This window comes from Tenrec ecaudatus, chromosome 10 (assembly GCF_050624435.1).
Source record: "Tenrec ecaudatus isolate mTenEca1 chromosome 10, mTenEca1.hap1, whole genome shotgun sequence".
NCBI lineage: Eukaryota > Metazoa > Chordata > Mammalia > Afrosoricida > Tenrecidae > Tenrec > Tenrec ecaudatus.
Genome location: NC_134539.1, coordinates 134703931 through 134728959, shown reverse-complemented (window position 1 = coordinate 134728959; position 25029 = coordinate 134703931). Strand labels below are relative to the sequence as shown.

At 57.1% G+C, this 25029-nt stretch overlaps 1 protein-coding gene across 1 annotated transcript in view; it reads right to left on the bottom strand.

The window, feature by feature from the left end:
- Positions 1 to 3570: 3570 nt before the first annotated feature.
- LASP1 (LIM and SH3 protein 1) overlaps positions 3571 to 25029 on the bottom strand; it is a 38175-nt gene continuing 16716 nt past the window's right edge. Inside the window, exons 4-7 of the mRNA XM_075561747.1 lie at positions 18499 to 18606; positions 7778 to 7928; positions 7356 to 7459; positions 3571 to 6376 (exon numbers count right to left, since the gene is read on the bottom strand). Of these exons, the coding sequence (XP_075417862.1) occupies positions 6203 to 6376; positions 7356 to 7459; positions 7778 to 7928; positions 18499 to 18606 (537 nt within the window). The 3' untranslated portion in view covers positions 3571 to 6202. The remainder of the gene's footprint in view (positions 6377 to 7355; positions 7460 to 7777; positions 7929 to 18498; positions 18607 to 25029) is intronic.

Genomic DNA, 25029 nt, shown 5'->3' with positions numbered 1-25029 from the left:
GCAGAGAAATGGCTCCCTCCTACCTTCTCACCGAGGCTCGCCCTTCCGTCTTTCCCCTCCCCCTCGAGTCCTGAGCCTAAGGGATGCCGCAGCTCCATCAGCAGCCTCTTTCCCTCTCCCTGCCTCTCCACCCCGCACCATCGCTGTCAACCAATCAAAACCCCGGGGTGGGTAACCAGGGAACTGCTAGATTCAGACCAGGCAAAATGGAAGAGATTCCATTTCTTCCCAGGAACCTTAAGCCGCCGCTCAGAATCTAACTGCAGGCGGCATGATGTCGGTGTAGGAGGGGAGCTGCTCTCTATCCAGATCCTGGAATGAATCAACTGCTCCTCTGCTTCCTCTTTCCTTTCTGGAAAATTGCAGCCACAGAATAAGAATAGCAGGGAGTTGGCTGGGTCATCGGTCACTTTCCACCACCTGTCTGTCGACGAGTTGGCTGTAGTGTGACGATTTGCATGCTGCCTGTTGGAAACTGTGCCTCCCCTGTGTCACCCGTGGTGGTCCAGTTCCTGCTGGTGATGGAGAGCTTCCGAACGGAGGCTGCCTAGAAGGAAAAGCCTGGAGCCGAGAAGCACAGTGTCCTGCTGCTGTCTCGAGAACCTGTTGGAATGCCTCAAATTCACAGTGGCCGTCAGGACAGAGTCAAGTCGACCAAGGGCTGCTAAGACGGCAGTCCGTTGTACCTGGGGTTGTCATGAAATGAAGCAGACCAATGGCGGCCACTCACAGCGGTCACTTTCTAGAGTGAGGATGGACAACGATCTCACCTGAATCTCAGTTGGCGACCCTGGGGATGACAGTCATGTCTAGATATCCTACACAGGATCTAATGTCCACCTCCTACCACTCTTGTAAGTCCTGGTAGTGTAGTGGTTATGAGTTGGGCTTCTACCCACACAGTTGGCAGTTTGAAACCACCAGCAGCTTCCTGGGAGGAAGACTGGGCTTGCTGCTCCCTCAGTAGGGCGTCACTCACTGTGAGTCACTATTGACTCAATGGCAGTGAGTGTTTCGGTTTTAACCACTCTGATCGAGAGGCTGTGGAATTGCCTGCCCTTCCCTAGCTTGGAAATGGCTGCGAGCAAGATTCAAACACAGGCTTGGCTGACTGGACAGCCCGTCCTCTTTCTACAAGCACACCCCTCTGAAAGGCTAAAGCAGTTAGCCGCGCTGCTTGGTTCAAGCGGCCTCTTGCTCTGCTCGCAGCCTCTCCGTCCCGTCCATCTCTCCACAGTCGTCACCCACAGGCTCGTCTCCTCTTGCATCCTCTCTGGAGGCCTCAGCCCAGGATGTACATAGAGAGGACACAGGAATGCCACGAGACCCAACCCTGTGAACGGGAGAGTGTATAGAAAGAAGCGCACATGGAAGAGTGGGTCCTCTAGGGAAGGACCGAGGGTTGCGGCTGTGTTTCTTAAGCTGGACGTTGAGTGCTCTGTTAGTACGTCTTGTGTTGCTTGGTTTCCTGTTCTCATTGCCTTCTAAATTGGAGGGGGGCGGGGGAGCGTTCCCAGTGACATCTCTGAGACTTTCTCTTTGGTGCCAAGCTGAATTCCTTTTTGTTTATTCTTTCTTTTCTTCAAGGACCAGGAATTTAGGCCACTTCTGGAAGTCCTCCCACTGGCCCACCTCCGGAAGGCAGGGCCCACACTCCGCTTCCGGGAGCGCAGACTGGTGCCTGGGTCCTCAGAGCCTCCCACCCTCCGATGGCGAAGGAGGGCCTGTGGAGACAAAAGCCGGTAGGTGACAAGAATTCCCTTCCACTGGGAAAGTCTTCAGCAGTCAGTGCCTTTGGAGGGGTGCTGGGGTCCGCCGTGGCTCTACTTACACGAACTCCAGTGATGCCTCGGCCACTGCCCCCGCATCTTCAGTTCAGCTGACTTCAGTTACGGACTAGTCTCCTGACGACAGACCAATGTTCCCTTCAGGGAAAACTCCTTTCCACCCTGCTGCTGTCCCACAGGGGAAACGCCCCTCTCCACGAATGGCTGGAGGTGAGACTGACTGGGCGCCCTCCTTGACCACTGCCCCTTCCCCACCCCCACAGCTAGAGGGGAGGCATCTGGCCTTCCCATCAGAGCTCTCAGACCCTGGGCACCTGGAGCAATGAGGTCGGGGAGGAGTGCCGATCTCAGCTGTCAAAGGCAGCAGGCACAGCCCTGGGCAGCCCAAGACCCACCGCTTTGCTCCTATCTCTGTGCCCTGCACCAAACCACCCGCTTTTCTGGTCTCAGTGTCAAGTCTATAAGGCAGGCCTCCCCTGGAAAGCAGAGACAGAATGTGTTGTGCAAGACCACATGCGCATGGCCTTGTGAGCACTGACTTGGGTTGCCAGGCCACCTGATAGTCAGGGTTCACCCTGGAGAATCCCCCTCACCCTCCCGCCTGCCCCTCGCTCATTTTGTGCAAGGGCTTATAGGCCAGGCAGTGGCAGAGCCCCATAATCATTCTATTCCCAAGCATTCATTCAACCAATTCTTATTGAGCAGGGAGCCACGCTGGTCCCTGGGCAGGTACTGGGAATATAAAACTGAATTAGACCCATCGTCAGGTCTCACGGTCCCCAGGTGGCACAAAGGTTAAACACTCAACAACTAGGAGGCCAGCTTTGACCCCACCCAGTCACCTTGGAAGGCAAGCTTGGTGATCAGCTAGCCCAAGGTCCCAGCCTTGAAGCCCCCATGGTGCAGCCAAGCTCAGTCTGCATGGGATCACCATGAGTCTGAATTAGGGACTATGGTAGTTATATCATCTATTGTCAATTTGAGACTTAAGAGTGAAGGGGTGGAGTTTAGCCTGTCAATCAGGTAGCAGCTTGATGACCTCAATTGAAGGTGCTAAGTTGATAAATAGCTTGTTGGAGGGGGGACACTCGCTCACTCCCTGAAAGACATTCCTATTGACAAGACACATGGGGCTACACTAGAGCCCTGGAGCTGAAGGAGCCACGTGGAGACCCCTGCCAGCACTGGGATGCTTCCACTGCCACTGGATCCACAAGACCTTCCACCCACTGGCCTGTGATCTTTCTTCCTGCTTTCAGCGTCATTGCGTGTCTGAAGTCTGAAGAATTTTATAGACTAGTAACAGTAATGGGTTTATACCAGCCTTATGGACTTGATCTGGAACTAGGCTGGGATGTTTTCTTAATGTACAATTGCTCTTTGATATAAAGTTCTCACACACACACACACAGAGTGTCTCTGAATCTGTTTATCTAGTCAACCCTTCTAACACAGTGGCCAACTACCAGGTCCTCAGGAGTATTTGGGGCAGCAGTCGAGGCAGTGGGAGTATTCCCCAACTGAGCCCGAAAGGATGCAGGATGAACAGGCGGTGCCAGGAGCAGGCTTCTGGGCCCAGAGTTCCCAAAGACAAAATTAGGGGCCACAGGCTCAGCCGGAAACCAGGCAAGCTGTTCCTCTCTCAGGCCCCCATCCTAGCAGTCATCCTTCCTTCTGAGGGGCAGCAGGGCACCCCGGCGGGAAACTGGCCAATGCCCCCAAGCCAATAAGACTCCAGCACCTCCCCCCCCCCAGCATTTCAAGAGCCAGAGAGGAAGCCAAGTCAGCAGGTAAAAATTATATTTTTATTTGAGTCACCAGGAGAAAGATTCACTTGTGGTTCAAGTCAAGTGTTCAGAATAAACAGGCCAGAGAGATGTGATCCCAAAGACAAGCCCATAGGGAGGTTGGGGGGGGGGGAACCAACCAAAGACAACAATCCCTTATAAAAAGATGAATGGACAGCGTCACGCGTGTGCACGCACACGTACGCACACACAGATGAAATGTTCGGACAGAGGCAAATTCCATATGGTCATTTCTGTTTTAAATACAGGTTTGTGGTGTGGTAGTTGTGTTTGTTTTTTCTTCCAGCTATTGAAAAAAAAGGTGGGGGGGGGTCCAAAAGTGCATGTGAAGGGAAAAGGCAGAAATTAAGCCATACAGCCATTTTCCCTGGAGGACGCGAGGGAGGGAACTGGGAGCCGTGCTGGGAGAACTCACCTCGCCCCCATTGGGTTTCTTGGATTTTCTTATTGGTCCACTGACATGACAGTCACATCCTAGCTTTGATGTACCTTCTCTCCTGGGGTGAAATTGACCAAAAGACCTCGGTGTACTGTCAGAACAGAACAGGGACTCAGCCCAGGTCTCAGGCCTCTGTGCTTTTGGGGATGGAACGTTCTGGAAAGGAGCAAGGACTCCCAGCAGCCCCTGGGTCCCTCAGCACCTGTGGATGACCCCTCCTCTTTCTGGGGTGTGTATAAGAAAACATCCTGTTTTTAAGGTAGAGGGAGTACAAGGGCAGGCCAGCAAGATTCCAGAAGCTGCCTGGCCTTGACTTGTTTCGGAAGGTAAATTTTGTGGTGTTTCCTGTCCTCCAAGTCCTCCCTTGTGAGGGAAGATAGAGCCCCTCCCCAAATCCCTACCCTTCCAACCTCAGGTGCTCCTGACAAATGTGGCCCTGACCTTTGGTCCCAGAACCTACGTTGTGCTTTAGGATCAAGAAGCAATGGACTGGATCTGCCTTCCCCAAGGCTCCCGCGACCACTTCCCCACAGGTCAGGGCCTCTCTGCTTCCCTCGTTCCCAAACTGCCCCAAATACAAGGCACCCCTCCTGCTCTCACCTCCCACCTCAGGCAGGGGCTGCTCCCCCAGGCAGTCCCTTCCTCACCCAGCAGATTTGAGGGGAAAAAAATCTCCCAAATCAGCGAACAAGCAGTTGATAAAGCCACCCGTGACGGCTTGGTTGAACATGCTCCACTGCATGTTCAGGTCCCCACCTCCCAAGACCTGCAGGGACCAAGTACACAAAGGGACAAACTGCCCACTGTGGGACCCGGCTGGGCTATCAGGGAGATGACAGTGTGGGGGGAGGGAGCGTGGACCGGTGGCAGGAATGCCCGGAGATGAATACAGCCAGGCAAGGGCGACACAGCTGCCAATGAGCGGAGGGTAGGAACCTGGAAATAGCACCGCCACTTCCTTCCCCTCCAGGACCCCATGCTTCCAGTTATGTAGCCCTGGGACCCCTCCCTCTGCTCCAAGGGGAGGGGGGCCTGAGGGGAGAGACCCCAGAGGGAGGTGCCCAAGAGGAAAGGGAAGGAGTTCAACTCAACACAGAAGGAACCAGGGCCCTCTGCTCCCACTGAGGGTTCGGAAGAAAACATCAGTGGAAGATGGTTCCAGGAATACTCACAGGTACCACCTGCGTGAACACACACACACACACACACACGCACGCTCCCTCTTCCACGCATGCCACGCCCCGGAGACACGCAGGTTCCTGCTGGCTTTGCCCATTTGGCTTTGGGCCCGGTGTGAGGGAAGGCTATGGAAGGCATCTTCCCATGAGGGGTCCGGAGGAGCAGCCCACCTGAGCCAGATCACAGGGGGAGACGCAGGAGCAGAGGGACCCCGAAGCCTGGGGGGCTGAGGAGGGACAAGCGCTGTGGGAGGGGACCCCCTGTGCCCCTCCTCCCTCGCAGCTCTCCCAACATCACGAAAGGCAAGAACAGGAGCCATGCCTGCTCTTGGCCTACGCCAGGTCTGCATGGGCAGGAGGGCAGAAATCACAGTGAAAAGACCACGTGTGTGTAGAGGGGGGGAATGTTGATGAACTTCAACTCCGGGGCTTTACTCCCCCTTTTATTGTCCTTGAGAGAGGGAGGGGAGAGGGCCAGGAGGAAGCCCTGGGGTTCCCCCAGCAGCCCTCTCATCGAGAGGCAGAGGAAAAGCCCAGCACACAGCTCACTACACAACGGCAGCCCTGCGCCTGCCCCCGGGGCCGGACCCCACTCCCCACGATGGGGATCCGGGGACTCAGCTTGGTCCCGCAATGTTTGGGTGTGCCAGGGGGTGGACAGCGGAGGCTGGGGGCAGGGGCCGAGGCTTGCCGCCCAGCCCTACAGGCGACGCCTGCCCTCCACAGAGAGAAAGCCCGGAGGATGGTCAAGGGGGACCCCGGCCAGAGGATGGAGCCCGCGAGGGCGGCGGAGCGAGACTGCAGTTGGCAAGAGAAGCTGGGAAGGAGGTGGGAGAAAGAAGCTGTCGCAGACTGAAAAAACCCAAAACAAACAGACTTCCGAGGGACTGGCGGACAGACGGGACGGAGAGCGGCCTCAGGACAGATGCGATGTTGTGGAATGCGCTGAAGATGGGAGGGTGGGGCAGGGGTGCCACCGGCCGGCCGGGCTCAGATGGCCTCCACGTAGTTAGCCGGCAGCATGCCCGTGTCGCCGGTGCGCTCCACGGTCCCGTACATCCAGCCGTCGTCGATCTGCTGCACGTTGATGATGGTGTCCCCGTCTTGGAAGGAGACCTCGTCCTCATCGGCCGCACTGTAGTCGTACACGGCGCGGTACCGCTTCTGGGGCGGCGGGGTGGGGGGGAAGCGGAGCACAGTCAGCCCACAGAACCATTTATTAGGACCTAACGCTCTATCTTGCGTTCTGGGAACAATCTGAAGGAGCCAAGAAGCACCCCACTGGTGTGTGGTTAAGCTCACGGTCGGAGAACTTTGATCCCAGCAGCAGCTCCGGGAGAATAAAGACCAGTGACCTGCTCTGGTCAGGCTGGGGCCCCTGAACCCTGTCCTATAAGGTGTCGCTAAGCATCATTGGAATTGACACCCAGCAAGGAAGCCAAGGGCTGGGCACTGAGACCACGGCAGGTGCTGCCCAACACCAGGGCAGTCAGGCTCGGGGGCACGATGCCGGGCACCACGTGGATCTTTACACGCCCTCTCAGTTGCTGTCTGGATTACGGTTAAGCACCAGCATGTTCCTCTCGAAGCTGCGGTGAGTCGGGGGGCTTCTCTACCCAGCTCCAGGCAAAGACATTTTTTGGGGAGATACATGCCCAGGTGGCACAATAAGTATTCACTAGCAGGCTCTACCTGCCAAAGCCCAAACCTATGCACAGCGCCTGGACTCCATCAGCGGTCTCGGAGGCGGGCGTCAACCTGATGTCCCCCCGCCTTTGTTGTACCCGCAGCGGGCCCTGGGTCTGTGTGAGCTAAGTCCTCCTCCACTGTTGGGACTGGGGCAGGGCGGATTTGGGCGCCCACAGGCCTCACCTTATAGATGAGACACCAACCCGTAGCTAAGGCATACATATCCCAAGTTGGAACTCAGAACCCCAATCTCCCTGAGCACTACGTCACCTTCATCTCAGCCAGAATGGGGAGACTCCTATCACCAGGAGATCGCAATCGGGCCAAGGTTCAGTCAGGTGAAGCCAGGCCTCCTGGGTGGGGTCCCATGAGCTATGTCTAGGGGGGGGTGTCTTTCCTCAGGCCCACCCGCCTGGGGCCTCCAGGATCCCTCCCCCTCTGGGCTGGCACTCACCCCGCCCCCGCCTGGGGCGCTGCGCTGTACGGAGACTGGGGCTGCAGGTTCCTTGTAGCCACCGTAGGACTGGGCCATGGGCGGCTGCTGTGGCTGGTGGTACACTGCACGAGGAGCAGACAGGCTTCCAGAGACCGCCCTGCCCACCCTCCCTCGGCAAAGCCCACCTCCCATCCCACACCCCTCACCTGTGACCTATCTACCACCCCTTGCCCACAGGCTTCTGTGTACAACTAGGTGTGCACATTTGCAGAGGGTCACCGATTCTCCAGCAAGCATGGTGTCCCATCCATTCCAAAGGGACATCTGGGGGAGTGGGGCAAGGCGGGGAGGGCGCCCGCAGCCAGACCTGGAGGTTCGGGAGCAACCATCCCATCTGTCTGTGGACAGGGCTTCTCTCTGGCCACCCCTGTGACCCTCACCTGGGGCGCTGGTCGGAATGTGCTGTGGCAGCTGCTGCTCCTGGGGCCGCCGGTAGCTGCCGCTGTCCTGGGAGTCCCTGCGCTCGGGCTCCGTGCCCTCACCCCCACTGGGGCCCATGCGGCTCTTCTCAAACTCCTCGTGGTACTTGATCTACAAGGGCAGAAGGTCCCGGGTAAACGATCCCAGCACAAACCCCCCCGGGGCCCTTCTGTCCCAGCAGGGAGACTCCCACCGGGGGTTTGGCCTGGGAGAGCTCACTGAATTCGGGACCTCACATCTGTAGTGACCAGTGTCCACCACTGGGCAGCGGGCCCTGGAAGGTGGTGAAGGAGCCTGGTTTTGTGACCTTCAGCGCCTTCCAGGGCATGGTGCCCCGGCACTGCTGCAGAGTGGCCTGAACAGACCAGTACCCTGGAGGCCCTCCAGAGCTGGGTCCTCAAAGACTCACCTAGAGACTGATTCCGTGTGAACCACCTGGGCTGCCTGCCGGGGCGCAGGTTTCACAGAAGCTATACAACCAAGGCTGAAAACCCAGACTCACTGACATCGAGTCAACGCTGACTCGGCGACCCTGAAGGAGGCGGGGAACTGGCCCTGTGGGTTTCCCAGACAGTAACTCCTCTGCGAGTGAAAGTCTCATCTATCTCCCACAGAGAGGCTGGTGGCTGGAACTAATGACCTTGTGGCTAGCAGCCCAACACCAACACCTAGATGCCACCAGTGATCCAGAGCAGAAGTCCATGGGCCAAATCTGTTCCAAGGTCTCTTTGTAGAAGGCCCATGAGCTAAGAGCCATGAGATAGTTCAGGTTTATTGTGCCAACCTGGCCAATGAACACATGTGGGATTAATTGATGGGTGGAGAGAGAAACGGCTCGGGGAGCCTCCCCTTTCTGGTCTCTTGTTCTCTGATGGTTGGACCAGTGTGTGGCTGCTTTAGCTAGTTCTCTGCCTCAGCTGGCAAGGCTCACTTCCTGTGAGCCTTAGCCCGGCCCCGATGCAGCCCTGGGTGCTGGAGAAGCCGAGTGGAGACTCCTGCCAGTGCCGAGATGCTTCCATGCTCACTGATTGACTTTCCTCCCTCAGTTGGCGTCATTGTGTGTGCTTTGTGAGATTGAGGAGGACTCTGTAGATCAGTGTCGGACATATGGGCTAATGTTGGACTTGTGGGCTTGGACTGGACTGGGTTGGCGTGCATAACGTACAATTACCCTTTATATAAAATTCTTCCTTATAAAATATGGGTGTTTATGAATTTTGTTTCTCTAGTCTACCCAGACTAACACCAGTCATGTCGACGTTTTTCGGCGTTAGAGGAAAATAATAATATTCTGTGACAAGTGAAACGTCTGACATTCAACTCTCAGTGTCTACAAGAAGATTCTCGAGGAGCCCTGGTGGCAGAGTGGGTTAAGGGTCAGGCTGCCAAGTGCAAGGTGACGGTTCAAACCTACAAGCTAGGCTGTGGAGGAAAATTAGGCTGCTTGTCCCCAGAAAGATGTTAAAGTTGGAAACAGAGACCCTGCAGAGGAGCCCTGCTCTGTCCGATGGTGTCGCCAGGAGTGTGACTGACTGGGTGACCATGGTTTAAGGGCAGTTTTATGGGAGCACAGCCACATCCATTCATGTGCCTGTACACCCCCCTGCTCTTCCAGGACAGTCAAATGCTGGCCTCAGAGACCACAAGGCTTCTTTAGTCTCTTCATGGAAAAAGCCTGTCCACCCATTGACCTTCATCCTCTTATTGCAGATTATTTGAGAGCATTATCTCACACATTGTCACTTTTATACGGTATCTATGAAGGGCTTTAAAAAGCTTGTGGGGCAGGGGGAGGAGGGGCGGGGGAGCTCGTCTGCCTGTTAATCTCAGTCCCACTTCCTCCCCAACCTCACAGAGAGAGGCACACAGGAGTCCTGTAACAGGCAGGGCAGAGGCGGAGCCCCTGCCTGCAGGCCTCCCTTGTCACTTCCTGTCACCACAATGGTGCCAGTAGACAAGGTGGTGGGGAGGGGCAGGCAGAGGAGGAGGGTGAGCCTCTGGGAGCAGAAGGAACCAGTGACTGTGCATCCCCAGAAGCTCTGGCCACCGCCTGACCACAGTAGTGCTGTCCGCCCACTGCCCAGGCAGGTCCCTTGGCCATCCGCCCTGACACTGTGGGCTCCCCCCGCCCCTTGGCATCCCCTGGTCAAGGAGGGCCAGAGCAAACGCCTGGCCGGGCAGGGCCTGGGCACTAACAGCTGGGCCACAGGAGCAGACCCTGGCCGATGGGGCACACCTGCTGGCTAAATGGCCCGGCCCAGGACAGAGCTGGGGAAGGGGTTGGTCTAGAGGCAGGATCAGGACCAGACCCCTCCTGTCCCTGCCCTTTCCCTTCATGTCCAGGCAGGGACCTGCCCTCATAGGGTGTAAGACCTGGTGGGAAGCCTATTCCTGGGGGAGAGACAGACACTCCTGACCAATCTGATACCCAGCCACACCCCAACACCCATGCCCACTGAGAAGGGCCCCAGGGTCTACTCTCAGCTCCTCACAAGAATAAAAGACAACTGTCCAGCCCCACTCAGGGAGGGACAGCAGGGAAGGGGACACGCCTCCCCTCCCGAGGCCCATCTTCCTAGTTCCTGTCACTTCCTAGGTTTAGAAGGCAAATCTGCCCTTCCGACTTTTGTCCTGGGGGGAGGGGGCAAAGGTCGGCTTCCCGTGTGAACTATGTTCACCAGCAGAGGCCGGACCGCTGGCGCACGGGAGCAGGGAGGACGTTGCTCCCTGTGCCTTACAGGGCAGGTGTTCCTATGGTGGCCGCCGCTGCCCAGAGTCAAAGCCCCTCCTCTCTGGGTGTCTGCACAGTTGGTGGTGAGGTGACAGGAGCCCCGAGGACGAGGGCAGGTGGGGTCCTGGTTTTTCCTCCCGGATTCGGGTACAGGCCCACTAGGAAGCAAGACCCTTACCAGCAGACCGATGCCACCGTCACAGGGTGCACCCAACTCGCTGGCCCCAGACTCATGCTTCAGCCCACAGGTCAAGAGGACCCCCAGCTGATGCCCATGACCTCGGGCGAGAGTCCCTTCTGCTCAGGGCCTGTTTCCTCATCTGCAAAAACCTGCTGAGGGATTTTTTCTGCATGACACCGAGCAGCTTCCAGCCAGGCTTCATGTTCGGGAGGAGTCTTATGGGTGCCATGTAAACCTGAAACTTCTTCTAACTCTCATAAAACTCACTTGGATCATGAAAAAAAAAAACCCCGCTGAGGGGCCACCTGCTGCCACGCGGTCTCCAGGCTCCTCAGCTGGAAGAACCCAGCAAACTCGACTGCTGATTGCAAGTGGGGAAGGGAAGCCTGGGCTTCTTCCACAGTCCCTCTGGCCCCAGACTGTGACCCTGAGTGCCCCTTCAGGTGTGGACACCACACACACACACACACACACACACACACACACATACACCCCACCCCCCTCAACTGCCATCCAAACAAAGATCACTATGCGGGGAGCACTAACTCTGGAGTTAGCTCAGGAGGGGCACCCCCCCCAGAATGATCAACCATGTGGGCTCAAAAGTCAGCATTTACCCAAGGCCCAAAGTCAGCAGGGTCAGGAGAAAAGGAGGAGGAGGAGGAGGAGGAGGAGGAGGAGGAGGGGAAACCGGATGCTCTGGGAGGAAGTGGGCTACGCGGTGTTGACAACTGAGGGAACGGTAGTCCGGGGGCATGCTGGACGGGACCTTCACCCAACTCACCATAAAAAAAAATCCAAACATATAAAATGAGGGCCAGCTGACCTGACGGGGGCCGGGTGGGGTTGCCGATCAGCCTAAACACAAGCGACATGCATGCACCCCCTGTGGCCACCTTTGTCACCCTTCCCAAGCAGGGTTCTTCACTCAGGGAACCCCGGATTGACTCCTCCAGGATGCCCATGAGAAACCCTAATCATCAATCTCGCTGCCACCGGCCAGGCCCCACTCACAGCGACCCCCTACAGGGCTTCAGGGGCTGTGCCTCTCTAAGGGAGCAGCCAGTGGGTTTGAGTGGAGGACCCCGAGGTCAGCCTGCACTCTGCTGCTCATGACGGTCCCGCCCCTTCCACCCCAAAGGAAGTAGGCGTGAAGCCTTTAACCCCCACTTTACAGAGGACGAAGAGGCTCAGAAGTGACACGCTTCCCAGGCAGAGCTTTCCTTACTCAACAGCGGAGGCAGGGGACGGGGGACAAAGTCCACAGCCTAACAGGCCTCCTGCTGAGCGGGCTTGGAGCAGGGCAACCCCAGGCCAGTTCTCCTTGTTCCAGGACAAATATGAAAAGTGTTCCTTTGGGAATCCAGGACAGGTGACCCCTCAGGACCAGTGGTGACAGTGGAGATACTTGGAAGGTGGAGGGAGGGTGGGGTCGAAGGGGGAACTGATTACAAGGATCTACATTAACCCCCTCCCTGGACAACAGAAAAGTGGGTGAAAGGAGACATCAGACAGTGTAAGACATGACAAAAATAATAATTTATAAATTATCAAGGGTTCATGAGGGAGAGGGGTGGGGAGAGGGAGGGGGAAAATGAGAAGCTGATACCAAGGGCTCAAGTGGAAAGCAAATGTTTTGAGACTGATGGCAACAATGTACAAATGTGCTTGATACAATGGCTGGATGGATGGATTGTGATGAGAGTTGTACAAGGCCCCAATAAAATGATTTTTAAAATAAAATAAAGCATTAAAAAAAGTGCTCCCTTGTACTCATAAGAAGGATCACCCTCATTTGAGGAGGAAACCAAGCACGCGGACCCTAGAAAGCCGGGGTCAATGGAGTGACAGGCTGTGGTGCTAATCCTCATAGCTTCTCGCCCTCCCCTCGCCATCGGAGGAGGAAATGTGGTCAGACTTTGTGGACCCACCTTCGGTGCACACGTTCAGGAGTGTGAACATCAGGAGAAGCATTTTCCAGATGCTCAGGGCCTGGCTGAGCCCTGCAGGAGGGCCACGATGCCCCGGAGTACCAGAGAGCCTCCATTTATCCACAGTCCCCATCCCACCATCACCTGCCCATGCGGTCCGAGTACACGTGGGCTTGGGGGCCCACAGGTGACAGGAGCAGACTGAGGCCCAGGAACCCAAGGTCAGTCTGGCGTAACTCCAGGACAACCGGGTGAGGGTCTTTAACAAGGCGAGAGAAACTGAACCTTCCCTGCCAGTCCAGCGCTGCCCCCACTGCCCCGCAGAGAACAGAGCTCAGCCTCTGCCCGGGGCTGCCCACATGATTCCTCATCACAGCTCACCAGGGCCGGGCTCTGCCCAGAATCATCACCTCCCTCACTAGCCAGGCTCTGCTTTCTCGAGCAATGGCTTCATTTGGAAGGTGCCCTAGTGGCTTAATCGGTCATCCACTGGGCTGATACACTAAGGTCAGCAGTTCAAAACCAGAAGACGGAGCTTCCTACTCTGAGAGCGTTCCATTCTCAGAAACCCACAGGGGCAATCCCTACGGGATGCTCCGAGTTCGAATCCACTGGATGGCAGTTTATGCCCCACGTGCTGGCGGGGAAAGACGCTCAGGAGGTGAGCAAATGGCAGCTCCGTTGGCATCCAGTTGTTACATGCAGTACTGCTCCCCATTTAGAGACGCACATTTTTATTTTTAAAACAAATTTAAATCTGGGCTCCGTTTCATTAGTAATCAGAGAAATGCAAACGAACACATCACAGGATACCATCTGGCGATCGAAATGGCTAAAATTACCAAGTCTGAGGTTGGGGAGCCGTGGTGGTAGGAGGGTAAATTAGTCCAGCCTCTCCGGAGACGATTAACTTGACATCAGCTAGTAAAGTTAAAGGAATGGCCAGGCTAACAGCCAGCAATTCTCCCCTCATAAGCACTGAGAAACACCTATGAGAACCAGAGTTCACCTAGTACCACGAGCTCCGGAACATGCGGTACGATCCTGCCATGGAAAACTAGTGAACAAGGAAAAAGAATGAGCTACCGCCACAGGCAACATTAAGTCCAACACTGACACAAAAACCATCGTCACAGGTTCAAAAACCAAGTCAACCAAAACCGCCATGCCTGGGGACACGTCAAATACTGCAGCGGAGTCCGTTTCTAACTCAGAGTGATCCTCCTATGCCAGGTTACTAAGGCCGCCAATCTGTAAGGGACAGGCCTTGTCCTCTCCCAGGACTCCTAAGGGATCAATATTTAGGTCTAAAACCATGAAGCGCATGCTGTCCTGGTCACACTAGAGGGCTATCTAGCAAGTTTGCCTATTGTTGCAGCCATGCTGTCGATGGCTCGGGCGCAGGAGCAATTATGAGGATGGTGCAGGACCGGGCAGGGTTTTGTTCCGTTGTGCGTGGGGTCGCTATGGGTCTGGGCCAACTCCATGGCGCCGGACCCCAGTAACAAGTTTGCCTACAGGCCTTCTGACTCTGGGGAATGACTGAGGACTGACTGAAGCATGTCCTCCCATAGGCCCGGAATCTGAAGGCAGGTTCGAACCTGTAGAATTGACAGAAAAAATGTTCCAACTCGCAGCAACCCCATGTGTGCCGGAGTAAAACTGAACTCCTTGGGGTTTCCACCCGCTGGTTTTGCAGATGTGGAGCACCAGGCCTTTATTCCGACGTGCCTGGGGTAGACTAGAACTGCCAACCTCTTGGTTGAGGAGCCCAGCACACGACCCAGGGACTCCATTGGTCAACACGGATTATTTTTGACCCCAAAGCCTTCTGCCCTCAACTTGACGACCCTACAGGACAGGGCAGAACTACTCTGTAGGGTTTCCCAGACTGCTGTCTACACAGGGGCAGAGTGGCTGAGGGGCCTGGACCCTGACCTTGAGGTTAGTTAGCAGCTCCGCCAGCTATCAGAGCCGACAGCCACATTTTGCCTTCCCCACTTCACTTTTAGGATCTGTTTTTGATAACCAAAAGAAATCTGAAAAGAATTTTCACTTTTATTGGTGTGTGTGTGTGTGTGTGTGTGAGAGAGAGAGAGAGAGAGAGAGAGAGAGAGAGAGAGAGAGAGAGAGAGAGCACTAGGCCTCTCTGTTTTGAAGCGAGCTCTCCTGGAGGCAGTGAGGAGCACCCCGAGCCGCGGGGCCGTCCCAAGCTCCTTCCCCGGGGCCCCACTGATTGTATATTGCTCTGACTTCCTACATGGACTCTGCATGTACCACACAGGGTCAGTCACACGACCAGACTGCAGGGAGCGTGGTTTGATCTAGCATCCGCCCCGCTTTCCTCGGACGTTAGTGCTACTGTACGTTTCAAGTTTTAGGTGTTACTCCGTACGAGCTGGTGGGTTAAGTTTTGAGTCTGGAAACGCTGGGGGGAAAAAAATCCCACAAAAAGGAACGGCAATTGCTTCCTTGCTTACAGTGGCGTTGGCGTTTGGGAAGGTTTCCTTCCCTGGCTCTGCGTTTGGATATCGGCGGAAACCTGGCTGAAGAAGGGGCTTGCCTTTTCAAACACTCTTCACTGGGGTGTATGCGTCCTGTTGGTCGACCAGCACCTTAGCTCCTTCTAGGTTTTCCCAGCAGCCAAAGCAGCAGCTCCGTGGTCCCTCATCAGGGTACCCGGCCCACAGGCTTATCCCCCCCCCCCCCGCCCCCACCACCCTCCGTAACTACTACTGGTCACTAGACCATCTTGGAAAATTACATGTTTTTCTTTTTAAACCATATTGTGATTTTGGTAAACGCATACACAGCTGACCATTTCCACACACACTGCTCTGACATTCCTCACATTTTTCACACGGTGTCGGCATTCCGTTGCCTTCTGCTCTGGGACAGGAAGACATCTCACTGTGCGCTCCTTCACACACTTCAGAGTGCCTTTCTTTAAACACACACACACACACACACACACACACGGAAGGATGGTGACAAGACCTGCACCCAACGAATCTAGTGGCCCCTCTTTCCCAATGGCACGAGCTCCCTTTGTAGCCCTGGGCCCCATTCTGGTTATTGCCAAACTTTCCTATCATGCTCTCGGCACGCGCAGTAGGCCCTGACCACCAAACCCCAAACCCCAAACCTGCCGCCCTCAAGCCGAATCTGACTCTTCGCCACCCTGTTCTCCTGCAGAATGGCTGGTGGGGCTGAACTCTGCGATTTGCGCCCCAACACCTTACCCTCAGTGCCAGAGTACAGTATAAACATAACTTTCATATGCACTGGGAAAACAGGAGCAAGCACCTGGCTCACTGTGCTTCCATCCTTGCTCTATTGCAGTGGTCTGGAGCAGGAACCTGCCATCTCGCCAAGGTCTCCCTGCCAGAGTCCACGCTGATCCACACTGACCCCATAGGGCAGGCTTAGAGCTGCCCCTGTGGGTTTCCAAAGAATCCTTGAGCAGCTGGTGGTTTTGAACTGCTGACCTTGTAGTTAACAGCTCAATGTGTAACCACTATGCCACCAGGGCTCCTGCCCTAAAGTTTCCTTGCAAACTGCATTTGGTCCAGTATGCTCTGTATCTTTACCTGCATGGTGAGCATACAGGCGTTACTATATGTGCACTACATTTCATTAAAAAAAAACAATCGGTTTACACAAGCCATGTGTAATAAGAGAGTGCTGGACCTCTTTCACCAATGGCTCCTTAAAATAACTCAGGTTTCCCATCCATCATTCCAGGCCATTAGAGGTTGTGACCAAACGCCAGGACTCTCCACATGTAAACCCTCAGGGAGCACGGCTACATTCCGGGAAGTGGGTTTTAACGCCCGTTCCTGGGTCCCACGCGCAGAAATGCTAATCCACACAGCTGTGAGTCTGCTTTGTCAAACTCCCCAGGTGACCCTGACAAGAGTTTTTCAGAGGTCTGCATTTGAGAGACCCTAATTGCCTTCACGAAAACCAAGTCTCCCACCCAGCCTTGTGGTCACATCTCAGGGGCCTCAGCTCAAGCTGCAAAAGGGGGGCCTAGGTCAAGTTCAAGTCACTTCGCCCACCTCAGCCAATCAGCTCATTGCAGCCTGCGGTCAGGTGTGTGTGAAGGGTTATCTGCCCAGGGTATTAACCCCTTCAGCAAGGAGGGAAGCCCAGCACGTGGGATGGGCCGGTTACAGAGTCTTCCAGAAGCTTTCCACAGAGAGGCAGAGATGACCAGACTTCCTTGTCAGTCCATACCCCACCCCTCAAGGCTGAGAAATGCCTGAGTGCATTTGCAGGAGGGTGGGGGTCGGGGAGCTGCAGGTCGGGGCAAAATGTCAACAAAAGGCAAGCATCTTCACAAGGAAGAGCCACTGGCTGGAAAGTCCAGATTCCAGCGACCGGGGTCTCTCCGGGTTTTCCTCATTCCCCACGGCTACCTTGAGCTGGTATCCACCAGCCACACCTTAGCCACAACTTCCCCTTCCAGTGTGGGCAGCCTGGGGCTCAGGCCTTCTTTACCCAGCTAGGCAGGGGAGGCCCGATTTATGAAGTGGCAACTGCAGTGGAGGGGGCCGAGCCCTCTGAAGGAGGCCTAGCTAGCCCAAAGGGGGGCTCTCCACTTCCCCAGGCTACTCTTTCACACCACAGCTCAACAACCAGGTCGCGCTGAGCCTGCGGCAGCTCCGAGACTGGCCACCGCAGGAATAAAAGAGAGCAGAAAATAGACGGCTCTCGCCCCAACACGTTCTTCCAGGGAGAGCCTTCCATTCGGTTTGCGCTCTAAATACCTGCAGGTGTGTCTGGCGGGTCCCAGGGTAAAACGGATTCCTGAGCTGCAGGCCTGGCTGGTCTGCTGTCTGCCTGGCTGCTCCCAGCTTCAGAAAGCTGACCCATAGCCAGCTGGGCTCAGCCACCCTCTAGGGGTGCCTTTCCAAAGAGGCCTTGCAGACGGGTAGGGGGCTGGAAAGCCTAGGGGGGAGACTGGGGACTAGCTGGAAGCCTGCCGCCCTCCCCCACCCCTTTCAGCCTTGTCCTTAGTCTCCAGGTCCTGGGACAGACGCCACCCCTCCCCACACACCTTCACCGTGGAAGGCCTCCTGCCTGGGCTGAATGGCCACACCCTGCCCCTCAGCCCCCAGTCCCTGTGCGTGGGGCACTGCCCTCCGTGCCCTGCCCGCAGACGCCCAAGCCCACACAGCTTGCTGGTCTGCCAGGCAGGAAACCCAGGCCTTCCCTCTGGTCAAAGGTGCCAGCGGCCAGTGCACCGCGTGGGCGCCGCAGCCAGGTCCTGTGGACCTCGCATCCCAGGTCGGGGCGGGCCGGGGTGGGGGTGGCAGCGGGCAATGCCGGCTGGGGTTTTCACACAGGAAGGAAGGGCAAGCCGAGGTGGAGGAGGTGGCGAGGGCGGGCGGAAGTGACTGCAATGTCAGCACCCAGAGCAGAAAGGCTGGGCTCTCCCCTCCCCGTCTTCCCGTGCTGACCTTTGTGCAGAGATGAAGCATCCGCCTCCATCCCTGCACCGGGACGCACAGAGCGCAGCCGTTATGGCGGGTGGAGGCGGGGTGGAGGGGTGCACACACACCCATACACACGAACACACACACACCAACCTTGCAAGACGCCGGTCCCTTCAAGGGGGCACACTCTGGACTCAGAGGTGGGGGGAAGTGGGGACCCGCAGTAAAAGGGTACCTGGAACCCCCACACCCCTGCTTTCCCTCTGTCCCAGCAGCCAGGCCCACTCAGAGGGCAGGAGCAGCAGACACGACTGGCCCCGTCTGCTCCTGGGGGTGGGACGGGATGGGGTGGGGTGAGGTGGGGTGGGGGGTGGGCGTGCACACGCGGAGAGCTTACGTTACTGATCTGGTCCTGGGTCTTCTTGATTCTCTGCAGTTCGGGCGTGTCTGCCACCACGCTGAAGCCTTTGCCCTTGTTCTTCTCAAACTCTTCCTTGTAGCGAACCTGGAGCGCCCCGGAGAGAGGGGAGAGGGCCGGGTCAGGCCAGGGGAGCACACGGCCAGCTCCGGGGCAGCAAGCAGCCAGGGGATGGGGGCTGGGAGCCAGGTGCAAACTCCCACCCAGAAATGCCCTCCGCAGAAATGCGCCCCCACGCGAGGCATCCGGCCAGCAGCCATAGCTGAGACTAGGAATAGGGCAGCGGTGGCTCAGTGGTCCTTCCGCGCAGGAAATCGGGGCTCGAGTCCGACCAGTGAACGTAGCTCACGCCCAGCGGTGGAGGCTTGCAGGCTGCCAATGTAAGGCTGACTGAGTTGCAGCAGAGCGTTCAGACTCAGGTGGACGAGGAAGAAAGACCTGCATAGCTATTTCCACAAATTAGCCACCAACGAAAGCCACCAGGTATTGCTTCTTTCCATTGCTCCTGGGCACCCCCAGGAGTTGGGGGCCAAACTGAAGGAAGCAAACAAACAGCTGGCGCCATGCGCATGAGCTACCTCACCCAACTCGGTCTATATACTCAGCCCCATCTCACAGGAGGCCCAGTCCGCGCACCGAGATCAGAGCTGAGCCGCAAATGCTGAGAAGCACAACCCCGCCAGGCTGGTCCTGACTCTGGCCCTGAACCACCAACTCACTCTGCCTGACAGCCCAGGAGGGGCTCTGTGCCGAGCTCCCAGGCTGGGTGGGACCTTTTCAGAGGCCAGCTGAGGGAAGGCTGTGCCACGGGACCACGGAGGTCTCCAGAGGGCAGGGCTGAGGCCTCCAAAGGAAGGCTCCATTAATGAGCCTTCGAAGCCCAGAGGCTTCCTGGGGCCTGCCGGGCTGGCTTTCAGAAGCCACCACCACAGAAGGGGAGGATGGCTGTGGGGGGACAGACAGCACTGGAGCACTTGAACGCCTCTTCTGAGAATTTCACGGAAAAGCCAAGTCCTAGAGGGGCTTCAGGCTGACATCAGAAAGGACTTCCCTGATACCAATGGGATGAGCAGCTTTTCCTCCATGAGCAGCTTTTCCTCCCGGGGTGTGAGGAACAGACGCCCGTAAGACAGGAGCGCTGTGTTCTTTGGCTTCCAAATACCACTGTCCACTTCTGCGGCCAGCTGTCCCAGCCCCACCAGCTGCCTGGACTTCCTCTGCAGGGATGCGCCATCCTGGAAGGCAGGTCAGCCCAGGACACAGGCCCAGGCCCATGGGACCTTCCAGGATGAGGGGCGCAGATGGCCCCCGGGCAAGGAGTCAACCAGCCCCTGCGCTGAGCTGCATCCTAACCCCACCTGCCAGGCCCCTGCACAGCCCCGTCAGGGCTCCAGCTGCCCATCTGCGGGTTCTTGGGGCGGGGCGGGGATAGGGTAGAGAGGCCGTCTGAAAGACCCAAATGTGCTCTGGACACAGAGACCAGGCAGACAGCACTGAGACCCTGCCTGGCACTGCCCATCCTGGAAGCCTTGGACACTTAGCTGAGGGAGGTGTGTGTACATGTGTGTAGGGGTGGTTGGGGTTCCTCAGGGAAGGGAAGGAACCAGAGTCAAGAAAATGGTGTTCCAGATGCCCAAACCAAAAACCAAACTCTGCCAAAGAGTTGATGCCAATTCACAGTAACCCTACAGGATGGGCAGACCTGCCTCTGTGGGTTTCCAAGGCTGGTGGCTTCAAACTGCTGGCCTTCTGGTTAGCAGCCCAACACGGGGCGGCCAGGCCTCCTGACACAGAAGTCCTGCAGAATCCAAGGCCTCTGGCTTCAGGTCCCTAACCTGTCACAGGAGCCTCCCTGTCATCAAGTGTGGGGCTGACACACAGGCTGTGTCTCCCATCTGCTGAATAATCTTGAGCTAGTACTCTAAACACTTCAGCCTCCGTTTTTACATCAGTAAAATGGGCATCACAACACCAGTCTTTCCGAGGCAGGAGCAGATGTTAAGTGCAGCTCGCATGCATACCATGGGGTGTGCAATGGGGGGCATTGGGGTGGAGGGGGCGGCAGTAAGGCTGCCCTGAGGAGGAGTGAGAAAGTGCTCGGTCAACACTAAATTGCTGGGCCAACCGTCAGTCCCCGCCCCTCCTTCCTTACTTCCCAGGCTCAGAGGGTCAGGCCCCTAATCCAGGAACAATCACCATGGCAACACCGCAATGACATCAGTCGGTTCCCAGGCTCAGGAAGTGCCTCCCCTCCGGGCTAGGGAAGGATACTGAGCTTCTCTCTTGACCCAGAGGGTGGGGCTGGGGAAGGCCTGGGCGGCACCACTTTGTTGTGCGTCCCTGGGCAAGTCACTGGCCCTCTCTGGGTCCCCAGAGGGGCTGGCTAATCACCTCTGAAGACCTCTCAGCTCTGGAGTGTGGGACTACGGAGAATCAGAAGTAGACAGTTCTCCAGCATCCTGCTGGCACTGGCAGGAGTGCAGAGAGAAAGATGTCCGGTACCCGCCCAGTACCCTCCCACGCCCAGGCAGGGCTCCCTCCCTCATCACCCACGCTGTCATTGCCAGGACAGCTAGTCAGGCAGGGTGGAACCCTGTAGAGGTGACTGGACCTGGCCCAGCTCACGTGACCAGTTAAAGCCAGGGCCAAGACAGATGCCTGGGACTCCCTGTCCCCTGCCCACATCAAGCAGCCCCTGTCCATGAAATGAATCACTCTACTGGTCTCATTTGGCTTACTTAATAAGTGACCCTCCCTAGATCTGCCTGCTCCCCACTTAACCCAGCACACACACACACACACACACGTGCGTGCGCACAAACAGAAAACAGACATCTCCCACTCACGGCCATGGAACTGATTCTGACTCACAGCGACCCTCCAGGGCAGAGTCGAACTGCCAGTGTGGGTTTCCCAGGCTGTAACCCTTCAGGGGAGCAGAAAGCCTCCCCACACAAGCAGTGGAATGAAGGATGAAGGAATCCATGGCGGCAGGTAATCTCTACGCAAACAAGGCAGCGTAAGTCATTCAGCACATACAGATGTTATGTATCCCGGAGTCTTGAGAACGGTGGTGCTGGGCCAGCATCACAGGAATGGTGGTGGCTTCGGACACATGGATGACGCCCAAGATGACAGGAACCATGTCTCCTGACCAGAGGCTGCCAGGTGCTGGGACCACAGACGATGGAAAGGACCCTTCCAACGGAAGAGAAGCCCGTTTTGATCCGGCACACCCCTCTGCGGACACCCCGATGTGGAAGAGTGCTGGAGACAAGAGTCAGACGGGCCCCATTTTCTCTCCTTCTCAGGAGCGTAATCAGAGTCTTTATTGTAGGACCGAGTCTCTGCCAGGGATTCACCTTCCAAATACTCAACCTTTCGAGAGGCCATAGGAGCCCCATCCGTAAGACGGGGCTCAGGGAGGTTCGATGGCTTCCCCAAGGCCACACAGCTAGTGGTGACAGATCTGTGACCACACCATAGGCCAGCGGGCTCCACTCTTAAAAGGGTGTGTGATGTCCCCTGCAGGTCACAAGGGCGAAAGAGAAGAGAGGGTCCAATGCGCGGAGGGTGAGTTGTGGTGCTTTCCCCATCTCTAGGTCAGGGGGCGGGCGCACACCCCCTCAGGGGCAACCCTCTGAAGATGAGGACAGTCAAAACCACCAAAGGCTCAAAGAAGCAGTCAGTCCGAAGGACCAGTGGGCCATGCAAACCACAACCTCCACTGCAATGAGACCAAGAAGAACTAGATGGTGCCCAGCTCCCACTACCGACCACTCGGACCAGGGTCACAGAGAGCAAACCAAAACCCAAACTCACTGTCAAGGAGTCAATTCCGACTCACAGTGACCCTATGGGAGGGCCTTCGCCAAGAGGGAGGGTGGGGAGTAGAACAAAATTCAAACTCAGAACAAGGACCCCACTTTTCTGGCTGGTCAGAGACTGGTGGAACCCTTGAGACCATGGCCCTTAGAGGTCCCTGTAAGCGGGACCAGCTTCCAGCCAAACAGCAGATAGGCCTACCTCTGCAATAAGTAGACAGTGGCAGTAGGGACACCAGGGAGGACGGCACTCCTCAGAGGCCCAAAGGGCCACAAAGCTCAGAAGGCAAGAAAGGGCAGGAAAGAAAGCCGAGTGGAAACGAGGCCCCCGGGGAGGAAGTCGGGGGAGTGCAGCTGCACAGAGGGCCCGCAGCGAACACCGTGGAACACAGGGTGTACAAGCCATTGGAAGGAAAAGTTCAGTGTCTCTGTAAGCACCCCCCCCCAAACTAAAACAAGATAGGGGAACAAAATGAAAGAGACACGCTCCCCACAGTTCTCTCTGGGCTCACGGGGAGCCACAGAGATACCCACAACTGAGTCCAGCCCAAAGCAGCTGCCTGGCCTGTGTGGTGCTTAGGGTGAGGACGAGGAAGGCCAGTTCCCCTGCCCCAGCCAGGCTTGGGCAGGGCACCCCGAGAGCCAGCTCTGGGTACTTCCTCTGCAGGGGAAGCGCCAGGTGCTCCAGACACAAAGTACCACTTTGGAGAGACTGGCAAACAAGTAAAGGTTGAAAGAGCCTAGGGCTGAGTCACGCCAGGCCATGTCTACCAGGAAAAGGACCCAGGAAGGAGATGAGTGATACCTTGGGGTGGGCGGGGGTGGGGATGTCGGGAACTAACCCTAATCCCACGGCCGACAGGAGCTGGAACCGAAGCCAAGCCAGACTGCCCAGTGAGCCCACGGCCCTTCCCCTTCCACCCTCGGCTCACCCGTCAACCCCCCTAACTGGCCACCTGCCCTCTAAGGTGCAAATCTTTGGGCATGAAGGCCACACCCTGAGTGTACAGCCCTAACTCAGCCGGCTCAAGCCTCTCAGAACAGACTGGGAGAGCCTGGGGAGTCTGTCTCCTCCCACCAGCCCCCTCTCCACACACTAGCCCTGATGGAAGTCTGTCTCCAGGGCTGCCTGGGGACTGGAAGACACCAGACCCACCAGGGGGGCCTGTCAAAGCACAGTGCCAATTCTCCCGGGTTGTGTGCAGGGCTGCCAACCAGAAGCTCTACCTACCGGCGGGGCCTGGGAATCTGCACTCTAGCGGCCTCCCCACCCAGCTGCTGGTGATGCTACTGCACGGGGCAGGATGGGGCAGCAGACAGACTGCAGAGTCCTTGAGAATAAAACAGGGCTTGAAGTCCACCTGCAAGGGGCTCGGGACATGTGTCCCCACCTGCACAGTGGGGGGGTTCAGAGTCCCTCTGTCAGTAGACTGCTGTGAGGACATCGGGCCTGGCCCTCCTTGTGCACCTAATCCAGAGTTCCTCCCCCCACTGCTCCCCCAAGGTACCCCGAGGGACTGGAACTGGGAGCCCTAGACGTGGGCAGCAGGCAGGCCCCTGCAGAGCAGAGGAGGTCCCTGCAAAGGCACACCCTGTCTGCCCACTCCTTGCTCTTCCTGTTGGGCAGGGAGCCAGTAGAAGGTGCTTCCCCAGCAGGCCCTGGCCCCAGGGATGGGGTCCCCACAGTGAAAGGGAACGGACTTCAGTAGGACTCACAGGCAGAGAATGGAGCTGCCAACCGCCGCCGGCCTGGCTGGAGGGCGTGTGGCCCTTGCTTCTGCCCTTGTGAACGCCACACTCCTGGGCCACTGCCCTTCCAAATACCCACCACTGCCTCCTCCCCGATCTCTTCTCCCAGGTCCCTCCGCCCTGACTCCCACCACTTGGAATCCTGGACTGTCCACCTCAAGCTGTTGGGTGAGTACAGGCTGCCCCATGGTGCTCTCTGGTCCACCTGCCCTGGGAACACCTCCGCTTCTCCCACACACACGGGCGGGCAGAGGGACAGGGCCCCAGCCATCGCTGTGCAGACCAGGCTGGGGCCCAGCTGCCTCTGGCCCAGTTCCCTGCCAGCTGGGCCACCCAGCCCTCCTCAGAGGCCTGCACCCCCCTCCCCCCCATAATTGCTGCTTTCACACCACAGCAGTGGTGGGCTCTGGGGCTAGCAGATGCAAGCTGCCACAGCAGAGGACGCGGCGGCTCCCACTTCCTCTCCACCAGTGGGACACAGGAGGAGGTGGGGGTGCTGAGCCAGCACCAGCTCACCACACGATGGGGAAAAGACCAGAGCCCAAATCCTGAGCCATGTCACAGGGCAGTTCACTGGGCAGCACCCGGCCTTGCTGGGCCTCAGGTCCCCATCTGTAGGATGGGGCCCACAGGTCTCTGACCTACCTGGGAGTCAGGTCAAGGGAAAAACACACACAGGAATGGGGAGCACTGCATAAGGGTGTCATCCCCATGGGTCACTGACAGAGGCACTTCTCCTTCGGGGCCAGGGCAGAAAACTCCAGAGAACTGGAGCCTCCAAATGAGACAAACCTGCCTTCAAGGCCAGCTCTGCCACCTGCAGGTGTCCTCACCTGAAAGGGGATGGTGGTGGTCGGTGAGTGACATGCCCACTGCAGGAGGCTGTGGTGAGGCTTACACAGCTGATTTGTGCAGAGCAGTAAGCTCTCCGCCCGTC